Genomic DNA, 22,194 nt, shown 5'->3' with positions numbered 1-22,194 from the left:
ATTATTTTTAATAAATTATATATAGAAATTATAATTATTTTTTAATAAATTTTATAAATATATATATAGAGAGAGTATATATATATTTAAAATATATATATAAGATTTACCAGTCAAAGGGTGCTAAAAGTTGGATTTGAAAATTTTATTTTTTGGGTTTAGGTTGAATGAGAATATTATTATTTGTACATATTTCAAAATTAGCATCGTAAGTTAATTGATTTAACTAATGAGGTAAATAAAAAAAAAAAAAGAACTTTTTGCTAATAAATATGTATAATAAGAGAATTAACAAAAATCTAGTTATAAAAGTGAGATTAATAAGCTACGAATGGATCTTAAAATTTGAATCCTATTAAATATGTCACAACCCAAATTATGAGCCGGACCGACACTAAGATTTGGGTCAGCGTAAGGCTCTCAAAACCCGTAGTAAGCCCAATTAAACTCTAACCTATCAGCAAGCCCATATTGACCTTAATTTCAAGAAATCAACCGGACAGAATCCGACCATAAAATAGACTATCCAACGGGGAATTATTAACTCACCTAACCTGTAATCTCAATAAAAATACATTTGGGGAGCTCAGCTCACCCATCAATCATCTATAATCTAAAATAAAATCAATAGGAGCTCAGCTCTCTCATCCATCATAAGTATCCAACCACACAATTACACATACCTAAAATTTATAGATTACAATCCAAAATTGATAAATATTACAGTCCCAAACTAAATAATACGTTTCTACACACGCGGAGATCTAGAATTTTTATATTTGACAGTACAAAACATAAAAATAATAGCAAGTAGACCTGCGAAGAATAAAAGCAGGTTAATCACAAGTAAAAAGCTTTTCTGTAACCTGAAAAAATAGTAAACAGGAGTAAGCGTTCGACTCAGAAAGTAAATATTTATTTTACGTAGAATCTCTATAATTATCTAATTCTAATAAATCCTTGGAAATGAAATGTATTATCTTCATACAAGTCATATTAAGTCACATCAAAGATAATCTGGAGTACTCAAGCACTCGTGTCAAGTCCACACTCACGCATACATATATGGGGAGCTAATTTCCCTACCCAGCTCTCTTAATCCAAGGCATGCCAGTGAGATTAACTCGAGTTGGACTTTTGCTTAATAATACATATGTGGGGGCCAGCGAGATCAACTCAAAGTCATGCTTACCATGACTTATCCATAATAGAGATCGGGTCCCAACGAGTCAAGCTCCAGCCGCGTCTACCTGTCCTACTCTTATCCATATACTCCACGTACACACCAATTCACACACAGAGCTCCAAATTATCACAACACAGCAATCAAAGTAATATCATCAAATATAAATATAAAACAGAGTATACCTAATATTTAACTACGTAATTATAAGAATAAATGATGCATGAGCATGTCAGAAATATAATAATATTAAAATTGTTAATAAAATAAATATCTACTCACAGAAAGGATGACCCGATTATAGCTAGTCCGACTGGATAGAAGAAGACTGACCGGCACTGTTCACCTATACATATACATTGACCTCTATCAATTAACTGACAAAATTAACTAATTAATTTAATCAATAAAAACAAGAATAAATCCTAAGGTATTGCCAAAATTTTGACAAAGTTTTCCTCGTAAGTAGACCTAACCCCTTGCATGAAAATTCAACAGAACGCAGCACACAGGACCTCAGGCCCACAATAGCAACATCATACGGCCCCTCTTGGGCTTGCTAAATCAGACAATACTCAAGTGATTACACAAAATAATTATTTAAACATTCAAGGTGTTACAAAATATAAATTTAAAAAATAAAATTAAATTTATTAATTTTAATTTGAAAAAAATTATTATTTAGTTCTGTATTTTAATAAAATTAATTACTTAATTTCTATATTTTGAAATATATACTATTAAGTTTTTTATTTTTAGATTATGAATTATTTAGTTATTCTAAGTAAGTTAAAACTCAAAAGAAAGTGAATGCATATAAATATAAAGAAGAGATTAATTCAGGATTCCAATCCATGGATGAGAGTTTGGAGAATAACCTCTTTTGGATTTATACCATTTGCATGAGAAAATAGGCTTAGTTACAATAAATTTCCTTATGGATTAAATCTGTATGAGGATTAAAAGTGAAGCAGGTAAGAAATGGAGCTTCTGGGATAAACATGGATTGGAAATTTTAATTCTCTTGAGGACATTGATGAGGTTTTCTGTTATTGTTAGAATCTTTTTACTAGACATCAAATTCCTAAAGTATGAACATACTGTAATTGAAACCTATATTACTATCTTACATGTTGAAAGTGTAGTGCTTACTTTCTTTTTTAGGCATCCAAAGATCAAGTCAAGCATGAAATTTTACAACATGTTTGGATAGGTGGAAAAAGGGGGAGGAAAGAAAATAACTAAAGGAAAATAACTTTGAAAAATACTTCCCCTTGTTTGGATAAGAGAGGGAAAATAAGGAAGGGGAGGAAAATAAATTTTATTTTCTTCTAGTTATTTTCTCTCCAAATTGGAATGAAACTAAGAAATCAAAGAAAAAAAGCTAGATTTGTATTATCTACCCTTTATTTTTTGTGTTAACTTTTACTTTCTCTTTTTTATTTTCTACATATCCAAACACAAAGAAATAAAATAAAAAATATTCTCCTTCTTTTATTTTCCTTTCTCTCCCAAAATTTATCTAAACATAGTGTTAACGTTCATTCCCTTCATTTTAATAGAGAAACATCATCAAGAGTAAATTAAGGTCTTAGCAAAGCTTAGGGAGAGTTTTATCATATAATATATGAATATTATGTTATAAATAGATTGTATGTTAGATAATAGTGAGAAAAATAATTCTCACATTATTGAAATACACGAAATGGAAAAAGTGAAATATATATATATATACACACTTGGCTTGTATGTGTGTGAAATAAAATAATTATCTTATTTTAATTCTCGTAAATAAATTACGAACAGATGTGTTTATTAACAAGTAGATGTATCTGTTAATAAATAAATATATCTATTACACATAAACAGTTATGACTATTAGAAGATGTGTCTTTTAATAAATGAATATAATTACATCTGTTAGAAGATATACCGATTTAAATAAACAATCACGTCTGTTAGAAATAGATAAATATGTTTGTCTAGAACATATGTCATGACTTTTCAAGTGTTTCAATTTAGAAATATATTACTTCTATTTCTTCTTTTTCTTCTACTTTCTCTAAATTTGATTCATATAATGAGTTCTTAAAGAAAATTTTCAGAAGTTGTTATCTGTAAATTTTAAATTTTATTATATTTTTGAGATATAATATCATAACTTTTCAGTAATTTAATAAAAATAATTAATATCTTAAAAATAATAATTTACTACGTCTTAAAATTTATTCTATATTAACTGTCTCAATATATTAAATAATAATTTTTTTATCTTTAATATATATATATATCGAGACTTATCAGAATGTGTAGATTTTGGTGTATATGTAAAAAGAAGAAAGACTCAAGAGTAACACTTTTTTCTTCTTTCAGACAATTAACGTACACCTGGCGGCACCATTTTGTTGGAATACAGAAGATGCCCCACAACAATAACTCTACTCTACGTTGTGGACCATTTTCTATTTTTAATAATAAAATAATAACAAGAACGTGGATGACTTCCCAGCTACCACGTGGTACGCAAAATTACCACTATCGGTGGCAGAATAGAAATTGGTTACCTTGATTGGTGTAATGAACTAATGATTGAATATTCTAATGTGTATAGCTACCACTCATATCTTTCTGTTCGAATATATGTATTTTTTTTTTTCCTGATCTGATACAGTGATGCTGCATTTGCGGCCCATGTCCCTTCCAGGCAATTGCATTTTTATTTTATACAATAATAATCAAAGCGCGTAGCCACCACCATTTCAATGGACTCGAACCTGTGTAATCCAAATCGCCTTAATTTGGAGAAATTCTGTAGGGACACTGTCAAACTTGGTTTTTAACTTAATCGTTGTTATAGGGAGAGAATGAACTTTTCATCTTAAATTTTTTTCCTTCCTTGGTTCGATTAATAAAATTATAAGATGTACAATCTTAATTTATAATAAATTAAATGTAAATAATAATTTTTTATTTAAATTTTTTAAATATAAATATAAATAATTAAAATATTTATTTTTTAAAACATGTGCATAGAATTGAAAAAATCTTCGTGGTAGAAATTGATCTTTTTTTATTAATACAAAATTTTGTTAAGGAGAAAAAAAAAGAGAAATAGAAACTAATACTAGAAAGAGAATTTTAAATTTATTTTTAAAGGACACAAATTTAAGAGTTTATTAAAAAAAATAAAAAATTAAAAAAAATAATCTTTTACAAATCCGATTATATTACCTAAATGAATTTTTAAATTTAAGTAAACTTAAATTAAAAGTATAGATTTATTAGGCCAAAAAATTCATTTTAAGATTATTAGAATGTCAATCAAAAGTTCAAAGACTTGCTTAAGCTTTATTCCTAAACCTATTTGTCATTGAAACTCAATCTCCTTAGAACATCTTAAAAAAAAAAAAAAAAATTCTTGTTCCACCTTATGTTGTGTTGGGAAATGATCTCATACGGATTTTTTTTTTTAAATAAACATCTTTTAATTCTGAATTTTTTATAAAAAGTTATTTGATATTTTTATTTTTAATCACATTTCATTTAATATATAAACTTTATAAAAATAAAACTATTTAACTCTATAAATTTATAAAAGGTAACTATTACCCTTAAATTTTATAGAAGTCTAAGAAAAATTATAAATTAATTTATGTGTTCATTAATTACAGGATTAAATAATTATACTTCTTTTATAAAGTTTAAATATCAAATATAATCCAATTGAATATGAGATGTCTGAGTCACTTTTTAAGTGAATATTAGAGCTTTCATTTTTTTTTTTTTTTTATAAAAATTTTAGTTAGGATTTAAATAGCCTCCTGATCTTCTTTCCTATTTTGAACCACACAGGACTTCCATATGCACATTAAAGTCCATGGCATTTAATGAGTACTTGCGCGTCTCCTTTAACAGGAGCCAATCCTTCAAGGAAAAATCTATTTTGTACCAAAGAGTTAATACTGTAAAAATAAAATTATTTTTATTGAATTTTTTTTTAAAAAAAGTTTTATTTATTTATTGTCATTATCTTTTTTAATATTAAGTCAAATTATTAATTTATTTTTTATGAAATTGATTCATTAAATATTTGATTTAAATTAATTATGCTATATATCACAACTCTTTATCATGACTTGTAATTAGATTTTTTTTTTCCAAATCATCAATTAAAATTTTTTTTCATGAAACATTTTCGTAAAATAAAAATTTTATGTTATTATTGTTATTATTATTATTATTATTATTATTATTATTAAATATGGTTTCTTTATTAATTTTACATATATTTTACCTAATTTATTTTTTGAAGGTATAATAATAAATTAAAGGGTATTTATAATTTAATTTTTAAGATATGATAAAAATCACAATTGAAGCTGTCAATATATATATATATTGGTTAGAAATAAGTTAGCTTTTGAAATCCTTCAAAATATTAATACCTGAGGTATGTTTCTATTAACAAAATTAGTTCTATTTGTGGTCTTGCAAATAAATAATTTTTTTTTAGATATTTCATAGATATTTCTAACTCAATAAATCACGATTAATTTATTCGTGCTGGATCCACCAAGGAGTAAAGTACTCTCAATGGCTATCGTCTTCATTCACAAAGTTCAAATATCTAACATTACTTAAGGGATAAAAATGTCAAATTACTTACATCAAACACTCGTTAATATGCAAATAGATAATTTAAGTGGTCAAAAAAATATTATCACACAGTTTATAAAAAAAATTAACTATAAAAAATGAAATAAAAAAAAATTCCATCTAATTGGACATTACTTCCTTATTATCATGGATAACTTTTTTTTAAAGGTACTATAATTATAATTTTCAACTTATTTAGTAAATTTGAAAAAAAAATATTTTATTAACATAAATACATCTTAAAAACTATTTTTTTTTCTTATAAAAATACTTAAAAACTAAATTATAAATTACTTGAAATTAAATCCAAAATGGTCATTTCCTAATAAAAAATAATCCAAAATGTATAGCAGGGAGCATGTCGAAATTTCATTAATAATATCGTATTTTTAATGTTAATCTTTTTTTTTTTTTTTTTTTAAGAACAAAGTCGTGCTTGATTCAATTATCAACTGTGGCTTTGATAAAAACAAAGTAAAATTTGGAGACACCATCTGATGATAAAGAAGGAAAAATCTCGAAATCAAAACGGCTCATTTTCATTCACCAACAACACCAAATCACACGAAATCCCGCCTCCCGTCGTCCCAAAAATCATAAAGACCATGTTTGGATATAGGGGTGGCCACGGTTCAGGAACCGCCGGTTACGGTTCTTGAACCATCGGTTCAGGTTCAATGAAATCATGAACCTGAACCAAACCGTCATGGGACGGTTCGGAAGACGGTTTTTGAACCGCCGGTTCCGGTTCGAGCCCCGGTTTAAAACGGTTTAGAGGACGGTTCGAAAAATGATAATTCAAGACGGTTTGAAAGCGGTTTAGGGGCGGTTTAAGAACAACTTAAAGGAAAAAATTATAGAAAAATTTTATTAATTTAGAATTTAAGTTATATTTGTAAAAATATTTTAATTTTTCTTAGAAATCTTTCAATCAAAATAAAATAAGAAAAATAAGAATAAAAATAACTTATTTTTAAGAAAAATTTAATAAGCAAAGACTTGAACTTATTAAAAAACTAGAGATAAAACTAATTTAAAAAAAAATAGAAAAAGGTGCATAAACTTAATTTTACCTATGTATCCCTTTAGGATTTAGAGGAATCAAAATTTTCAGTTATAAGTTGAGAGAAGGGAAATTGAGGTGATTTGGTCATATGAAGCATAGACATAGGAAAGCTCCAATTAGACAAGTAGAGCATATTGGGTTGAGGATAGAATGAAAATAATAGGTAGACCTAAATCGACTTAGGGGAGAATAGTACAACATGACTTAGAAGCATTACACATTTGATTTAACCCAAAATCGTTTAGAGTGGAGAAAGAATCCATATACCAATAAATTTTTGGGATAAAAGTTTAGTTGAATTGAGTATTATTTGCCCTTTTTTAAAAAATTATATGATAATTAATAATTAAAAAAATATAAAAGAAAAAAAAATAAAAATAGAGGGTATTGAAAATTTTATTGAAGATATAAAATAATAACAGAGTAATTGAGATAGTATTAAAAATTTCAGTGAGTATAAAAATAATAAAGTAGGGAATTGTGAAATCTTGAGAATTAAAAGGAGTGTAGAAAATAATTCTTTAGAAAATTTGAGAGAAATTGAAAGAGTATTAAGAATTAAAGAGAGTGTAGAGAATTAATGAATTAATGATATATATATATATATATATATATATATATATATATATATATATATATATATATATATATATATATATAAAATAATTAGTAGTATAATGTATTATTTATTGTATTTTTTTTATTTATATAGTCGGTTTGGTACGGTTCGAAATCGTCGGTTCAATCCGTTCGAATCACGGTTCACGGTTTCTAAAAATTATGAACCTGAACCAAACCGTAGAAGGACGGTTTCGGTCCGGTTTGAAGCCGGTTCCGGTTTTGACCGGTTTAGGTCCGGTTTTGACCGAACCAGTTCCGGTTCGGTTCCGGTTCGAAACCGAACCGTGGCCACCCCTATTTGGATAAGTCAAAAAGGAAAAGAAAAAAAATATTTTCTTTATTTATATAAAAAAATAAAAGAAAAGAGAGAAATAAAATTTATTTTTTTAATTATCTTTTTAAATTAAAAAAATAAAAATAAAAAACTAAATTTATATTATTTATTTTTTATTTTTTTTTAATTAATTTTTATTTTTATTTTATTTTCTACATATAGAATGAAATATATTTTTCTCTTTTTTCTTTTTCTCTCAGAATTTATTTAATTATAGTGTAAATGTAATTGATATTCATCTATCATTTCTCATATTCACCTGTTATTCATCCTCCATATTATAAAAAAAAATTCACTTTTTATAAAAAAATATTATTTTTCAATACTTGTTTAATAATTAACCCAATTTTCCACCAATAAAAGCGAAACCCATCACCATCGAAATCCAATCACTGGTGTCGGAAAGAGGAATCCAACGGCAAAGGAAAACCCACCTTGCAAAATCTCAATGGCTAAACATCACATCAATCTTTCAACTCTACTCCGATTGGCAACGTTGCGTTATCCCGGTGGCTAAGATTAAAATAATAAAAATAAAAATAAAAAAATAAAAAAAGTCCAGTACTTTAGGTCCTTAAATGTCGACTCGTGTCGAGGGCCAGTAGACACTTGTCGCCTCCACCAGCCAGTCCCAGAGAAACGACACTCTTCGATTCGGAGTCTCTCGCTCTCTAATTTCCACGCCGATTTTTTTTTTTAATTTTAATTTTCTTTTTTAAAGAAAGAAAATTTAAAATTATTATAGGTGAGTAAAAATCCTAGCCCTTGCTTTTGGCTCTCTTCCTCTCTCTGTCCCTCTATATTATTTTAGATTAATTATTTTTTTTTATTTCTTTTATTTTTTTTTTTGGGTTTTGTGTGGGTTTTCTTAGAACTTTGGGTTTTTCATTTTCTTTCTGATTTTTTTTTCTCAATTTTGATCTGATTTATGATAACTTCTTAGTTGATGGAGAGAGTTATGGTGCTTGAATTTGGATGTGGATTGATATTCTTTTTTTTTTTTCTTATATTTTTGTGGGTGGTGTTCTTGTTTGTGAAAGTTGAAACTCAGTACTGGAAATGGATTTCGGTTTTGATTCTTGTCTTTCTGCATCGGGTAGTGGTTCTGATTTGGAAAAATGGGTTGTCTTTAGATTTTTCTTTGGGGGCCTCAAGTTTTATTTTTATTTGAGTTTGATATTTAAAGTTATCAGAAACATCGAATTTTGTTTTGTTAAAAAAAAATATTGATGATCTTTCTGGATCTGGAATTGGAGGATAACATAACATGACCAAACTACTTGAGATTTAATTTAATCTGAATCAATTGGATGGCTATGTAAGACTGTTTGTTTGATTTGATTCGATTCTGGAGCTGCTAGTTCTTGTATTCTGTACCATTAGAGATTCTTGGAAAAGGGATATTATTTTCTCGCCACCCTTTAAATCTATCCTGGTTTGTTTTCATATGTTGTACTTGTGCCCTTCTTTTTTTTGTTTTTTGTTTCTCCCTTCTCTAAGTCTTCCAATCTATAGCTCGATTCTTTCTGTCAAGTTCTTGAGTGAGTATTCTCATCTAAAAGGCATGTTTTATGGTTTCAACCCTTCATGCTTGATTTCAGTTTTGTTTTTAACATGTTCTTGAATACGGAATATTATTTGAAACTCTGGTCTTTCTTGACTTCAACTCTTTGAAGCTATATATTAGTGTTTAATTGTTTTTTCCCAAATGGGATGCCATGTGAAACTTTAACGTTTATTATAGTTGTTTGAAGATACTTATTGCTTGGGTGTTTTCTTACCCTTGGGAATGGTGTATCACTTGAGGCTTTCATTTTTTTTCCTTTATGTTTTTTGAGCTCTTTCATGCTGCAGCTAGCTCTGTTTTTGTCCTACAGAATTTATAGTTATATTCTGCTGTAGTTTTATGTTCATAGTTGTTAGGAATTTGGTTCTTGACATTTTATAATTTTGGGCTGAAAATACAAGCATGCTAATTCTTTGCTCACTCTTTACTTCATTTGGTGAATATTTGGATCTCAATCTGAAGAAAACAAACTGGAAGGAGTGGGATTTCATTTTGATCTACTTAAATTGGGAAAAAGATACAAGCCTATTTGGTTTAGCTGTTGCTGTTGCCGCTACTATTAATGGGATCTCATTTGAACTTCAAGAACTTTGGTAATGCCCCAGCCGGGGAGGGCAGCGGTGCAAAGCCACCAGGGAGTTCCCTTTTAGTCCGCCAGCCTTCAGTATACTCATTGACCTTTGATGAGTTCCAGAACACATGGGGTGGAGGACTTGGGAAGGATTTTGGATCAATGAACATGGAGGAGCTATTGAAAAACATATGGACAGCTGAAGAGACTCAGGCAATGACCAGTTCTGTTGGTGTTGTAGAAGGAAGTGTCTCTGGTGGGAATTTGCAGAGACAAGGGTCTTTAACTTTGCCTAGGACACTAAGTCAGAAGACTGTTGATGAGGTTTGGAAAGACTTGATGAAAGAAATCAATAGTGGCGCTAAAGATGGGAGCAACATGGGATCAAATATGCCTCAGAGACAACAGACTTTGGGAGAGATGACTTTGGAGGAGTTCTTGGCCAGGGCAGGGGTTACGAGAGAGGATACTCAGCTAATTGGAAGGCCAAATAATAGCGGATTCTTCGATGAATTATCCCGTCTAAATGATAACAGCAATAATATCAGTAACAACAGTACTGGTTTAACTCTTGGGTTTCAGCAGCCAAATCGAAACAATGGACTTGTGGGAACCAGAATAGTGGAAAACAATAATAACATAGTTGCTAGTCAGGCTGCAAATTTAGCCCTGAATGTAGGTGGAATCAGATCCTCTCAGCCACTACCTCAGCAGCAGCTGCATCAGAACCAGCCCCCGCAGCAGCAACCACTCTTCCCCAAGCCCACAAATGTGGCTTTTGCATCCCCTATGCATTTAGTAAACAGTGCTCAGCTTGCCAACCCAGTAGTGAGGAATTCAGTTGTTGGGATTGCGGATCCGTCTATAAACAATAATTTAGTTCATGGTGGAGGAATGGGAATGGTTGGTTTAGGAGCTGGGGCTGTTACAGTTGCAACCGGATCTCCTGCAAGTCAGATATCACCAGATATGATCACAAAAGGTAATGCAGATACTCCTTCAATGTCACCAGTTCCTAACATGTTTGGCCGGGGAAGAAAAGCCAGTGCTGCTTTGGAGAAGGTAATTGAGAGAAGACACCGGAGAATGATTAAAAATAGAGAGTCAGCTGCAAGGTCACGCGCTCGTAAGCAGGTGAGTTCAGTGAAAGAACCATTACACATCCATTGTTGCTGAATATATCTTTTATTGTTGTCTTTGTACTTTGATATTCTCCCTGACTTTTGATGCTGAGAACCTAATCAAGGAGCTATTTGTTTTCTTGGTTGTAATTTTAGGGGCCTCAGTTGTTTTTGGTTGCAGCTTAGAACCTCTTGGTTTTCTTTTTCCAATTTTTCTGATGCTAATGAATGAGTCTGAGGAAAACTCCACTCGTGATTTAGTTCTAGTTGGCAATGTCAGGCCATTATGTTTGTTGCGTTAATATGGCAAGGTCGAGATTGATATCGGTGGAACATTTAGAAATTATTGGGATGGACAGACCCACAGTTGTTTATGTATCCTGCTTGTCAAGAATATGATATTTGTCTTTCATGATCTTGCCACAGCTGCATAGTTCCAACAGTGTCTCTAAAAGCTGCTGTTGTATCGGAAGGAATAATCTAAGATAAGATAATGGGATGGCAATTATGCCACTGTAATTGTGCAAGCATTAATGCTTCTCCTGAAATCTAAATTTGAAGTGTGCAGATCTTTAGCACAAGAACAATGCAACATGCCATATGGGTACATAGTAGATAACATATGACACTGGCCTATTTGACTCATTTATACACATATGGTGAATGTATAAATAGCCCTCCAGTTCATGGTGTCAACAGAAATTCAAAACTATTTGATTGGAATTTATTTATTAGGTTTTACTTGTCTAATTATCCTGCAGCTTTTCAAGGATAAACATTTAAAGCATCCATCATTTTGAAACATGTATTGTGTATTGTGTAGATACAAACAAGAATGATACTGTTTCGTTACACAGTAATTGAATTAAAAAAAAAAAGTTTAAATGCAAATAACTGTATTCCTAGGGAGTTTTTTAAATTTTTTTCCTGCTGTTGAGTCTCAGAAATTTCTACCAAGCACATCAGCTTGGCTACTAAGTTTATAGTTTTTTTTGGGGGAAAAAAACTCATCAGTACTAACAGCAAAAGTTGCTTAATTTCTCTTTGGGTTTCCTCACAGGCCTATACATTGGAGCTAGAAGCAGAAGTTGCAAAACTTAAAGAACTGAACCAAGAGTTGCGGAGCAAACAGGTAAATTCTTTTGTTAAATTGAAATCTTAGAAAATTTTAAGCTGTATGAACCTTCCTTGACCATGCCTTGGTTGCTGCAGGAAGAAATTATGGAAATGCAGAAAAATCAGGTATGGCCCTCATTAGTAGTATCATTATCTCACTTTCAAATTGAATCAGAACATTTTATCGAATAAAAAATCCAAAATCATGATTCATGTACAGAAAGCAAATTTACTAGCCATCTAAAATTATTATCTATATTCTGAAAGTTAAATGTACAAGTCATGCTATTATATTTTAGTAAAGATTCTCTGTTTGTGTACTTTGATCATTCCTTTTTGTAGTATCAAAATTGAATGATTGACTATTTTTAATTCTCACTCTTAATCTGTGTTAAAGACGTGAATGGGTGATATTATGAACTTTAGGTTGTCTAGGAAGGGTAATCAATGGAAATAAGGTATCTCAGGATTGGTTTTCTTGATAGTGAAGAATGATTAATTGTCGGCTTTCCTTTTTTTCCCTCTTACAGTGTTGCAACCAATATTTTTGTTCTCAGTTTATTAAAACCAAGATGAACAGGTGAAGTCATTACATTCTTCTATTAAAACTAAGATGATAATAAGTATGGTTACATTGGCGTGGTCAGTGAGCTAGGAAACATGTCTCAGCCATTTTGAATGGCAATAAACTTAATGGTTTGAAACTGAGCCATATAAATGCTGTCTCATGAAAAAGGCCAATAAAGTTATCTAGTTTGACAAAATGAGGAGGTAGTTTAGGGAATGCGTTAATGTTGAACTTCAAATTGATCTCTTTCTCCTCGTCTTTTGGAGTGCATTGTAGTCACTCTCAATTTCAAAAGGCATTGCAGACTTACCTTATCGAAGGGCTTTGCTTCTTTATTAAACTAACCATTAAATCGAGTCTAATATTGTTCTAAGTAGGGTTTCGGTAGTTATAAAAACTATTTGCCGTAAGTTAACTTTGGCATCAAAGTGGGAGGCTGATGATCCTTGTCTGTTTTGGCAGTTCCTGGAGACAATAAATCGGCAATGGGGATCTAAAAGGAAATGCTTGCGGAGGACACTAACAGGCCCTTGGTAGAGCTCATATATTTGATTGTGGATAGTGGCAGGGCTTGAACATGCAAGGTCTACGGATTGGAGGGTGCAGCTTTGGCCTGCATCTTATACTTTGAAGGTTAGGTAGCTGTACGTATAGGAACAGAGGGTTGAGTTGTAAATTATGACTTGAAATTAGTTTTACACTATAGATTAAACTTTATTATAGTGTCATCTTTATTTGCTTGTCATTTGTTCGTAGAGGACATGTAGGATAGTGAAGCTAGTGTGCTACAGGGTTAGCTTAATGAATTGGGTTAGTTTCTAAACACTAAGAGAACTAGTCTTATATCTATCATAAAAAAAAAAAAGAAAGAGCTAGTCTTATTAATGACATCTGTATAACTTTTGGCATTGGTTATTTGGCTCTGTATATTATTTTGTGTTGGTGTTCGTACCTTTTTCAGTTTTTCTTTTTCTGATTCGCTTATCAGCTTTGCTAATTTCTTGGAGATGAATGCATATTTGGAAAGCAGGAAGCTTTGGGATAAATTTCAGCATTGTTTTCACTCCTGGATGCACAGAGATCAGCAGAACCATTATATCTTTTTTGGGTGCAGGCGTTTCCTTTAAAACCAGACCTGCCATTGTACTAAAACTGAACCAATAAGTTGTTTATTATTTAAACCTATTTAAATGGTTTGACAAGATTTTTTTTTTTTAAATGTATAAAGAAACATATATTACAAAATAAAGCTTGATTCACTCTTGGCTGGACCAGCCAATTCGATCAGGACATTTGCTCTCAGTGATCAAAAGTGATTTGCATGGTAGCTAGGATTGATCATAAATAGTAGGCTAACCCACATCACCTGGCGTGGGTTTGAGGCCTTGATTATTACAGATTTATGCTTACCTGCTTGCACCTTCGGATAAGACACTGCTCATACCACATCCACAAATCTTTTTTAGTCTCACTGCAGAAAATGACATTGATATCAAGATGTGATTAACAAATTCCTTTCTTTTTTTTTTTTTTTTTTTTAATAGGAACTGTACCAATAAGTTTCCAACCCCTGATCCTCATACTGGCTGGTGACTGATGTTCATCCTCATCTGAGTATCAACACGATATAGAGAGACCGAAAGTGCAACCAGTATAGATGTCTTTATTTATGCCTAATCTTAGATTCAATGAAAATACAGGGGCAACTCAAAGCTTTGACTTTGCTGAAAAATTTAAACTGCAAACTGCATTACAATAGAACATTTCTAGTTTTTTACCAGTAATCTTTCTTGGCACTAAATTATCAAATCCAAGATGGAAAAATGCATCTCGCCATTGATCTATGTATTTGGAGAAGTTATCAGCTCAACCAAATATATGGAATCTGTTAATCAGCACTGGCATGAATTGCATAGGACCTGACACCCAAATATAACGGCCAAAACTGTGAATCATACTTCGACTCTCATGCATACCCTTGACCTATGTGCTGCTAAGAAGATTTATCTCCTTCAATGGATGATTAGAGTCTGGGTTAAGTGGCTAGCCTTTGCACCTCAGGGCATCTGCACTGATTTCCACCCTCACTTCATATACCTATGCCCTAGGATAGTCAAAAACAAGGCCTTCAGCTATGCTCCTTGCCCTTGCATGACCAAAAAGCTTCCTCACAATTGCCATTGCAAAATCTGTCACAGTAGCGAGTCCCTTGCTGGTGATCAATTTACCATCAATAACTACTTTGGCACCATTCACTACTTCATTGGTTAACTGGCCCACAACAGAAGGATGTGCAGTGGCTTTCTTATCCTATACATATGGCAGGGCAAGAGGAAGCTTTTAGTAAATAATTGTTTGCACAAGAAAGAAATCATTTAATTTCAATTACCTTCAGTAAACCTTGGTGCATGATGTTTGCGGATGATATTGTTCTGATAGATGAGACACGAGAAGGAGTCAATAGGAAGCTAGAACTTTGGAGAAGTACTCTAGAGTCAAAGGGTTTTAAGTTAAGTAGAACGAAGACAGAATACATGCATTGCAAGTTCAGTGAAGGCCAAACTGGTGATAGGGAAGGAGTTAGTTTGAATGGAGTGGTACTGTCCCAAAGTAATCACTTTAAATATCTAGGCTCAGTCCTTCAAGTAGATGGGGGATGTGAGGAGGATATTAGTCATAGAATTAAAGCTGGATGGTTGAAGTGGAGACGTGCCACGGGAGTTTTATGTGATCGTAAGATTCCCAATAAATTAAAAGGAAAATTTTACCGTACAGCCATACGACCGGCTATGTTATATGGTAGTGAGTGTTGGGCACTGAAAGAGTCGTATGCATCTAAGATAAGAGTTGCAGAGATGAGAATGTTAAGGTGGATGAGTGGCCATACTAGACTAGATAAAGTCCGTAATGAGAGTATCAGAGAAAAGGTAGGAGTGGTGCCAATTGAAGATAAGTTGAGAGAAGGGAGATTGAGGTGGTTTGGTCATGTGAAGCGTAGACATACGGAAGCTCCAGTTAGACAAGTAGAGCACATTAGGTTAGAGGATAGAAAGAAAAAAAAGGGTAGACCTAAATTAACTTGGAGGAGAGTAGTACAACATGACTTAGAAGCATTACACATTTCTGAGAATTTAACCCAAAACCGTTCAGAGTGAAAAAAGCGAATCCATATAGCCGACCCCAAATTTTTGGGATAAAGGCTTAGTTGAGTTGAGTTGAGTTGAGTACCTTCAGTAAACCCTGACTATGTAGAACTGCAGGGGAAGAGCACACTGCCCCATATATTCTTCCAGCTACACCTTGTTCTTTAAGCAGCTCCTTCAGAACCTTCGATTTGTGTAGCCGCTTGGCCCCAGCAATTTCTCCCTGAAATTTCAGAATAAAACCAAACTCAAGGATATGGAGTGGGAAGTAAAAGACAGTGTACAAGCTAAGTTATACATCAGCACAAATATGAGAGAACTTTGAAAATCAAAAAAGAACTATTGAACATTAGACTATGGAGTACGGACACGAGGACTTTTAATAGTTTATTTACTAAAATACCCGTCAACTATTTTTGCTGCTAAGATCTAAACAGAATGTGAGGCTTTCACATAAATTTAACTGTTACACAGAAGTCCTTTATACCTCTAGTACCTTTATTATATGTGCAACTGAATCTCTGAATTGTTACTTTGTTCAATTAGATAACATTGCTTGAAACTCATGAAAATTTGGTTACCAAGTCAATAACCCCCACTCTCAAAACTTAAAATGTTTGTGACTTATTCTTTCTAGACTCTTTTCTGACCATTTGTGGTGAAAGATTTATATGATTTACCCATGCCATCAGGTGATGAACATAGGAGTGTAGTATTGCAGTAATGCAAGTTAATATTATGTACTGGATCTTCATCCATATGATCTATGAAAATTTAGCTAAGTTGTGGGTCTGAATTCTATATTGTTATCTGTATTGTGCATAGATAACTACCATATTGCTCTAAATTATCAATAATTATTCAATTGTACATGTTTCAAAATAAATATTTTTAACATATATTTAAAATTCCTATGAAACAATCAGAAAAACTATATAAGGAGATATAAGAACTTTTCACTTTGGACTTGGAGACTAAGTTGTTTTTGGAGGGACTATATATATTTTCTGTGACTGTGTGTACCAGATATGTGTGTGTGCAAGATCATGGAATTCATGAATGATCATAAAAAAATCTATTTTCTAAAATGTGTTTTGTATAAATTTGATAAAGTTTATTGATAACGAAAATATGTTAAGCATGGATAAAATAAATAATTTCTAAGTTTTTTTTTTTAATTTGTTGAAAGATTTTGTCAAAAAAAAAAAAACAAATTTTAATATTTTGTATATTTTTGTATAAATTATCATCCATATTTTTTCATATTTATTTTCATTTTTAAAAAATCAAGTAGATAATGAGTATAGATTCAGGTTGTCATTAATCATTTGTGAAGGTTTTTAGCATGTATAAATATATTTCTAGGGTTATTGATTACTTTATCCACATTTCGCTGATGAAAGCCAATGTACTAAGACCCGAAAGATCACCCAAGGACTGAAAATTGGCAATCAAAAGTCAAAACTAGTCAATAATGCTTAAGTCAATTGTTCATATATAAAGCAAATAAGTGTATATGAAGTCCTCTTGAAGTATTGATATAATCAAGCCATGACCAATTTGTAGTTTTTTATCAGATCTAAAGACACATAGCAATGTCAAAGCAGAAATTCATAAGTGCTTTTATTTATTTTACTTTTTATATATGACAGAATAGAGGGAATTCAAAAGTCTTCACACCCTTATGCTTCTATCAGAAAATAAAGCAGGGAAAGATAATTGTAAAGATATTTTTGTCTCACCGGAAGAATTATTAGATCATATATAGACTCAGAAGCATCGCCAATTAACTTGTCAGCAATTATTTTTGTGCCTCGAGATGCCAAAATTTGCACAGATTTTTCGATTGAAGCAACCACAACATCCAACTTTGCTCGCCGTAAAATGTCTACGATAGTTACTATTTCAATCTCTTCAGAACCATTTGCAACTGGAATGAGAACCTATGTGACATTGGAACAATTACAGAAAGTCTAGAGTTCAATGAAAGTGAAAATTTGACATGTAGAAAAGGTTAGTCATTAAATTTCAAGTGAATTTACACAGGTATACGTACAAAACTCTCCTACAATTGTGCTATACTATTAGGAGTTCTTTACAAGCTAGGAATCCTCTCCTATTTAGGATTCTACAAGCTATAATTAACGTTCTATAAAAAAATGGTATCCACCAGAGATAGACATACACAAGTGACAAGATAGACATAGACAAGTGATATGAGTAAGAAATACAATAAATGAGGATTACAATGGAAATATGCAAAAGCTTGTTTGGAAACCTACTTTATTTGAATGGTTACACTGAATGGGGCTTGTAAACACATTAAATACTTTGCCACACTCCAAATAATTAAATGTGGAAACTTTATACCAATTCCCCAAACCAACTACAAAGAGTTCTTTTGGCAAACTAGATTGTCAAACTAACTTGGTTATAAACTCAAACAAGATGAAAGAAGCAACTTACCCGTGGTTTGTGGTCGATAGACCATTCAACTTCATTAAACTCATCTTTTCCACGCAGGTCATCAGCAGTATGCATCAACTGATGCAAGCAGAAGAGTATTAGAACAAGCTTATGACAAAGGGTCAACATGAAGGGGAAAGAAGGTGAGATGACAGGTGCCTTCTAAGAGAATAAAGAAAAACAGCACATACTTAATCCAAGCATACTGTTAGAATAGGTACGTATACTGTATAGATTGATGTAAATCCCCATAATCAAGGAATCCCTTGACTACTAAAATTGTGTATTTCTTCATTAATAGGGACTCTGTAATTGTGTATATATATACAATCATAGCTTGAGAGTCATCATCAAGCTAATATTCCACAAAATTTTCTTCTTCTTCTTCTTCTTCCTATTTTCACACATACAACTTTTCACTTTTCCCCTATTTGTCCTTGGCACACCATGAATTATGAGTAATTTTATCTAAATTCTTCCTCAGCCCCACAGTAGCGAAGGTTTTTAAGATTACGAGCTTTATGAAGAAATAGAACCTTATAGCCTCCATTAGCCTCCCAACTGGATAATGAGGGGCATCTAGGCTATCTCAATGCTGTCATCTATTACATCAAATTGAATAAACAACAAACACAGATCACAAATGATTTCTAAGCCAATTCAGCCAAATGTTTGAAAGACTATCTAAAACTTTAAGCATAACTACTACTGTTGCATGTGACTTATAAGCCTTAGTTAAGCCGAGTGTATAATTTTCAGCAACAACTCAGATATTATGGATCTAGATAGGCATTTTATGTGTTGAGATCTCAGTGGCCATTGGCTAATAAGATATAGCAGTCATGAGGCTGTTGCAAAAATTTGCAACTGTGTTGGAATATAGATCTCCAAAGCTCCAAAGTTATGATCACAACTTGCCATTCAAGCCAGTTAGGGTTGTAATAGCTGTGCAGCTCATGAGTAGCTTTGAGTGTATTGGCTCAATAAAAGCTTACTTGATCTCATATTACAGTTAATGCGCCAAGCTCAAACTTTAAGGATCCTATAATAAATAAGCCAAGCCTAAGTTAGGGAAAGCTGAAATTGTGTAGGCCCATGAGCTAACTCATATGCAATTTTATTGATAATTTAATTTTGAATTTAAGATCAATGTAATTTTATCAATAATAATAATACCTCTTTGAAATTACTTATTTAACAAAAATCATGTAGAAAAATAATAATTTTCAATTTGGTAATGATACTTACGATATAATATTTAAAGTTCATGCATTTTATCATACAAATTATTTTCAAAATAATATTACTAAGTATATTAAAAAATCTGACAACCAATTTGTGAATAATTCATTAACAATTTAAATTTATTAAAAAAAATTTTGGCTCACCTATGCTTGTAAACCATATGAAAAAAATAGTAGTAGGCTTGGCTAAACTTGTTTAATAAATGAGCCAAGTCCAAGCCTAAATTTAAAGCACGTCCATAAACAAGCTGAACTTTGAGCTGGCCATAGCTCAATTTGATTCGGCTCATTTGTAGCCCTAATGCCAGTTAGTGAGTTCATTTCAAGGAAAATAAAAGGTTTAAGCCATGATCATGCATCTGTTTTTCAATTCTCACCATAATAATGTAAGGTAACCTCCACTCAATTATTAAAAACATTCTGCATAATGAAAGGGAATCTATGCTACCAAATAATGGAGTAAGTCTTTATCTTTACCATGGAAAGGATCATTAGTTACTGTCTGAATTCAACTTGTAATCATATGATTTCTGTGCTTGTAAAATACATAGACAGTTGAAACAGAGACCTTCCAAATATTATGGAAGTTTTATTTAAGTACCACACAAAAAATGAAGCTACTTTGACAATGGCATGCTTGAGAAATAAAATGGAATTAATAGAATAGCAATCAAGTTTACCAGCAACTCTCCAACTTCATTGGCAGTAGACTCTCCAAACAGCTGCTCAGCTAAGGATAGAGCGAACTCAAAAGAAGTTCCAGGACCACGGCTTGTTGTAAGCTCTCCTGACACTTGAATATTTGATTTAACAGCCCAGAAGGTGGGAAGCTTATCCATGAATGCAGGGTGACATGTTGTCTTACATCAAATGCTACAGTGCAATTAGACAACAGAACTACATTCACATGCATTCATCAAAGTTCAAATGAGAAGCAATTCAAATATGTCACCTGCTTTCTTCTAAGAAGGCCCCATGGAAGGAGTGTGACAGCTGGTGCAGCACATATAGCTCCATATAACCTCTTGTCCTCTGCTTGTCTGCTTGTAATTTGCTGGAGAACCTCACAATCTCTTAACCTTGCTGAACCAGGCATTCCTCCCTAAAAATAATGCACTTAACATTACCCCTCGTTGCAACGATATAGGCAAATCAAATCACTGAAACTATCATTACATTCCCAATAAAATTCACAGTATTAGTCTGCAGGTAATACATATTATATCACAGCACCAAATAAACCATGCACATACTCTGCATACACTTTACAGCCATAACTGTACCATCCTTGACTCCCCGTTGGCAATACCTTAAACCAAAAATCTCATTGTTTTCTCAATGCAATTTAATTGTTACGGGAAATTGGGATAACTTATTACTGTTTTCAATTTCACCACGAAATTCCAAATTCTAAAATACAATTGAAATTTCAGTAAGCATGAACTGTCAAATTCAGAGCAACTAACCGGCAAAGCCACAAGATCAAAAATTTCATTAGCGCAGTTGGAGATAGATGTATCAGCAACCAGTCTAATTCCACCAGCAGCCTCAATCTCAAGCTGTGATTCCACAGAAGCAACAATCACCTCTGCACCAGCTCGGCGTAGAACATCAACCATAATAACTGCCTCCATTTCTTCTGTACCAAACCCAATTGGAACCAGAACCTGCCCAAACACACAAACAAAAAATCAAGCTTCATCTGAAAATTAAACAAAAAAAAAAAAATCACAATTCAAGATTTTGAAAACATTATATGTAAATTGCAAATTTTGCTGCAAGCAATTTAAAGAAAAGGGGTATAGACCTTCTTGGGGGGGACGGAGGACGAGGCGTTCGGATCTATATTACTTGTGGGCAATTTGGGAGATGGAGTTTTGGCTAGTTTTGAAGATCTCTTTCTTGGAGTGGATGTTTTTCGCTGTGGAGGAGAGGCCATGGAAGCGAATGACAAAGAAGAAAACGAAGTTGCTGAGGCAGCCATTGAAGATGAGGGACTGATTAAAGAAAGCTTTGAAGTAGCTGGCGATAGAAGACACAACAGAGACTCCATTGATGAGTATTGGAGCTTCGCTGAGCTAGAATGGTAGACTCTAGCTGCACATTTCTATCTTTATCCTGAAAAGGCTCCTTCGTAGGATATCAAAGAAATTACAAAAGTGATAAAAATTTTGATTTAGTCCTTATAATTTTTTTTTTAAATAATTTAATCTCTTACATCTAATTTCATCAGTAAAACGAATATTTTAATTAAATTTATTAATAATTTCTTATTTTTTTTAATTTAAAATAATTACATTTCTTAAAATATCAAATATATATATATATATATATATATATATATTATATTTTATATTTAAATAATTCAATGTTTGAATTATATAATTATTTGTACAGTATTTATTTATTATTTAAATATATTCACTTTTAGTATTATTTAATATAATTACTGAAATAGCTCTGTACATGAGAGGAGAGAGAGAAGAGAGAAAGAGAGTGAGAGAGAGAGAGAGAGAGAGAGATAGGAAAAGAGAGAGG

The 22,194-nt window shown here is 31.9% G+C and overlaps 2 protein-coding genes across 3 annotated transcripts; one reads left to right on the top strand and one right to left on the bottom strand.

Moving 5' to 3' along the window:
* The first annotated feature begins 8,451 nt into the window (after positions 1–8,451).
* Positions 8,452–13,763, top strand: LOC110662798 (ABSCISIC ACID-INSENSITIVE 5-like protein 7). The gene is made up of 5 exons (XM_021821909.2): positions 8,452–8,605; positions 9,890–11,132; positions 12,180–12,251; positions 12,332–12,361; positions 13,266–13,763. Exons 2-5 carry the CDS (start codon positions 9,990–9,992, stop codon positions 13,338–13,340), a joined length of 1,320 nt encoding a protein of 439 aa, XP_021677601.2. The 5' UTR covers positions 8,452–8,605; positions 9,890–9,989; the 3' UTR covers positions 13,341–13,763.
* A 678-nt stretch (positions 13,764–14,441) lies between these two features.
* Positions 14,442–21,805, bottom strand: LOC110662797 (protein DJ-1 homolog C). 2 transcript variants are annotated; one of them, XM_058135196.1, is made up of 8 exons: positions 21,464–21,805; positions 21,123–21,323; positions 20,609–20,758; positions 20,337–20,516; positions 18,413–18,490; positions 17,689–17,889; positions 16,032–16,169; positions 14,442–15,113 (listed from the first exon to the last, which is right to left on the bottom strand). In XM_058135196.1, the coding sequence occupies exons 1-8, from the start codon at positions 21,707–21,709 to the stop codon at positions 14,901–14,903; spliced, it is 1,407 nt and encodes a 468-aa protein (XP_057991179.1). In that variant the 5' UTR covers positions 21,710–21,805; the 3' UTR covers positions 14,442–14,900. The 2 variants fall into 2 exon arrangements, with proteins under 2 accessions (XP_057991179.1, XP_057991180.1); XM_058135197.1 differs by having other exon boundaries at positions 14,442–15,203; positions 16,043–16,169.
* Positions 21,806–22,194: the final 389 nt, after the last annotated feature.

Source organism: Hevea brasiliensis, chromosome 14, assembly GCF_030052815.1.
Source record: "Hevea brasiliensis isolate MT/VB/25A 57/8 chromosome 14, ASM3005281v1, whole genome shotgun sequence".
NCBI classification, from domain to species: domain Eukaryota; kingdom Viridiplantae; phylum Streptophyta; class Magnoliopsida; order Malpighiales; family Euphorbiaceae; genus Hevea; species Hevea brasiliensis.
The sequence above is the reverse complement of the archived record's forward strand: the minus strand, read 5'-3'. Positions and strand labels throughout refer to the sequence as shown.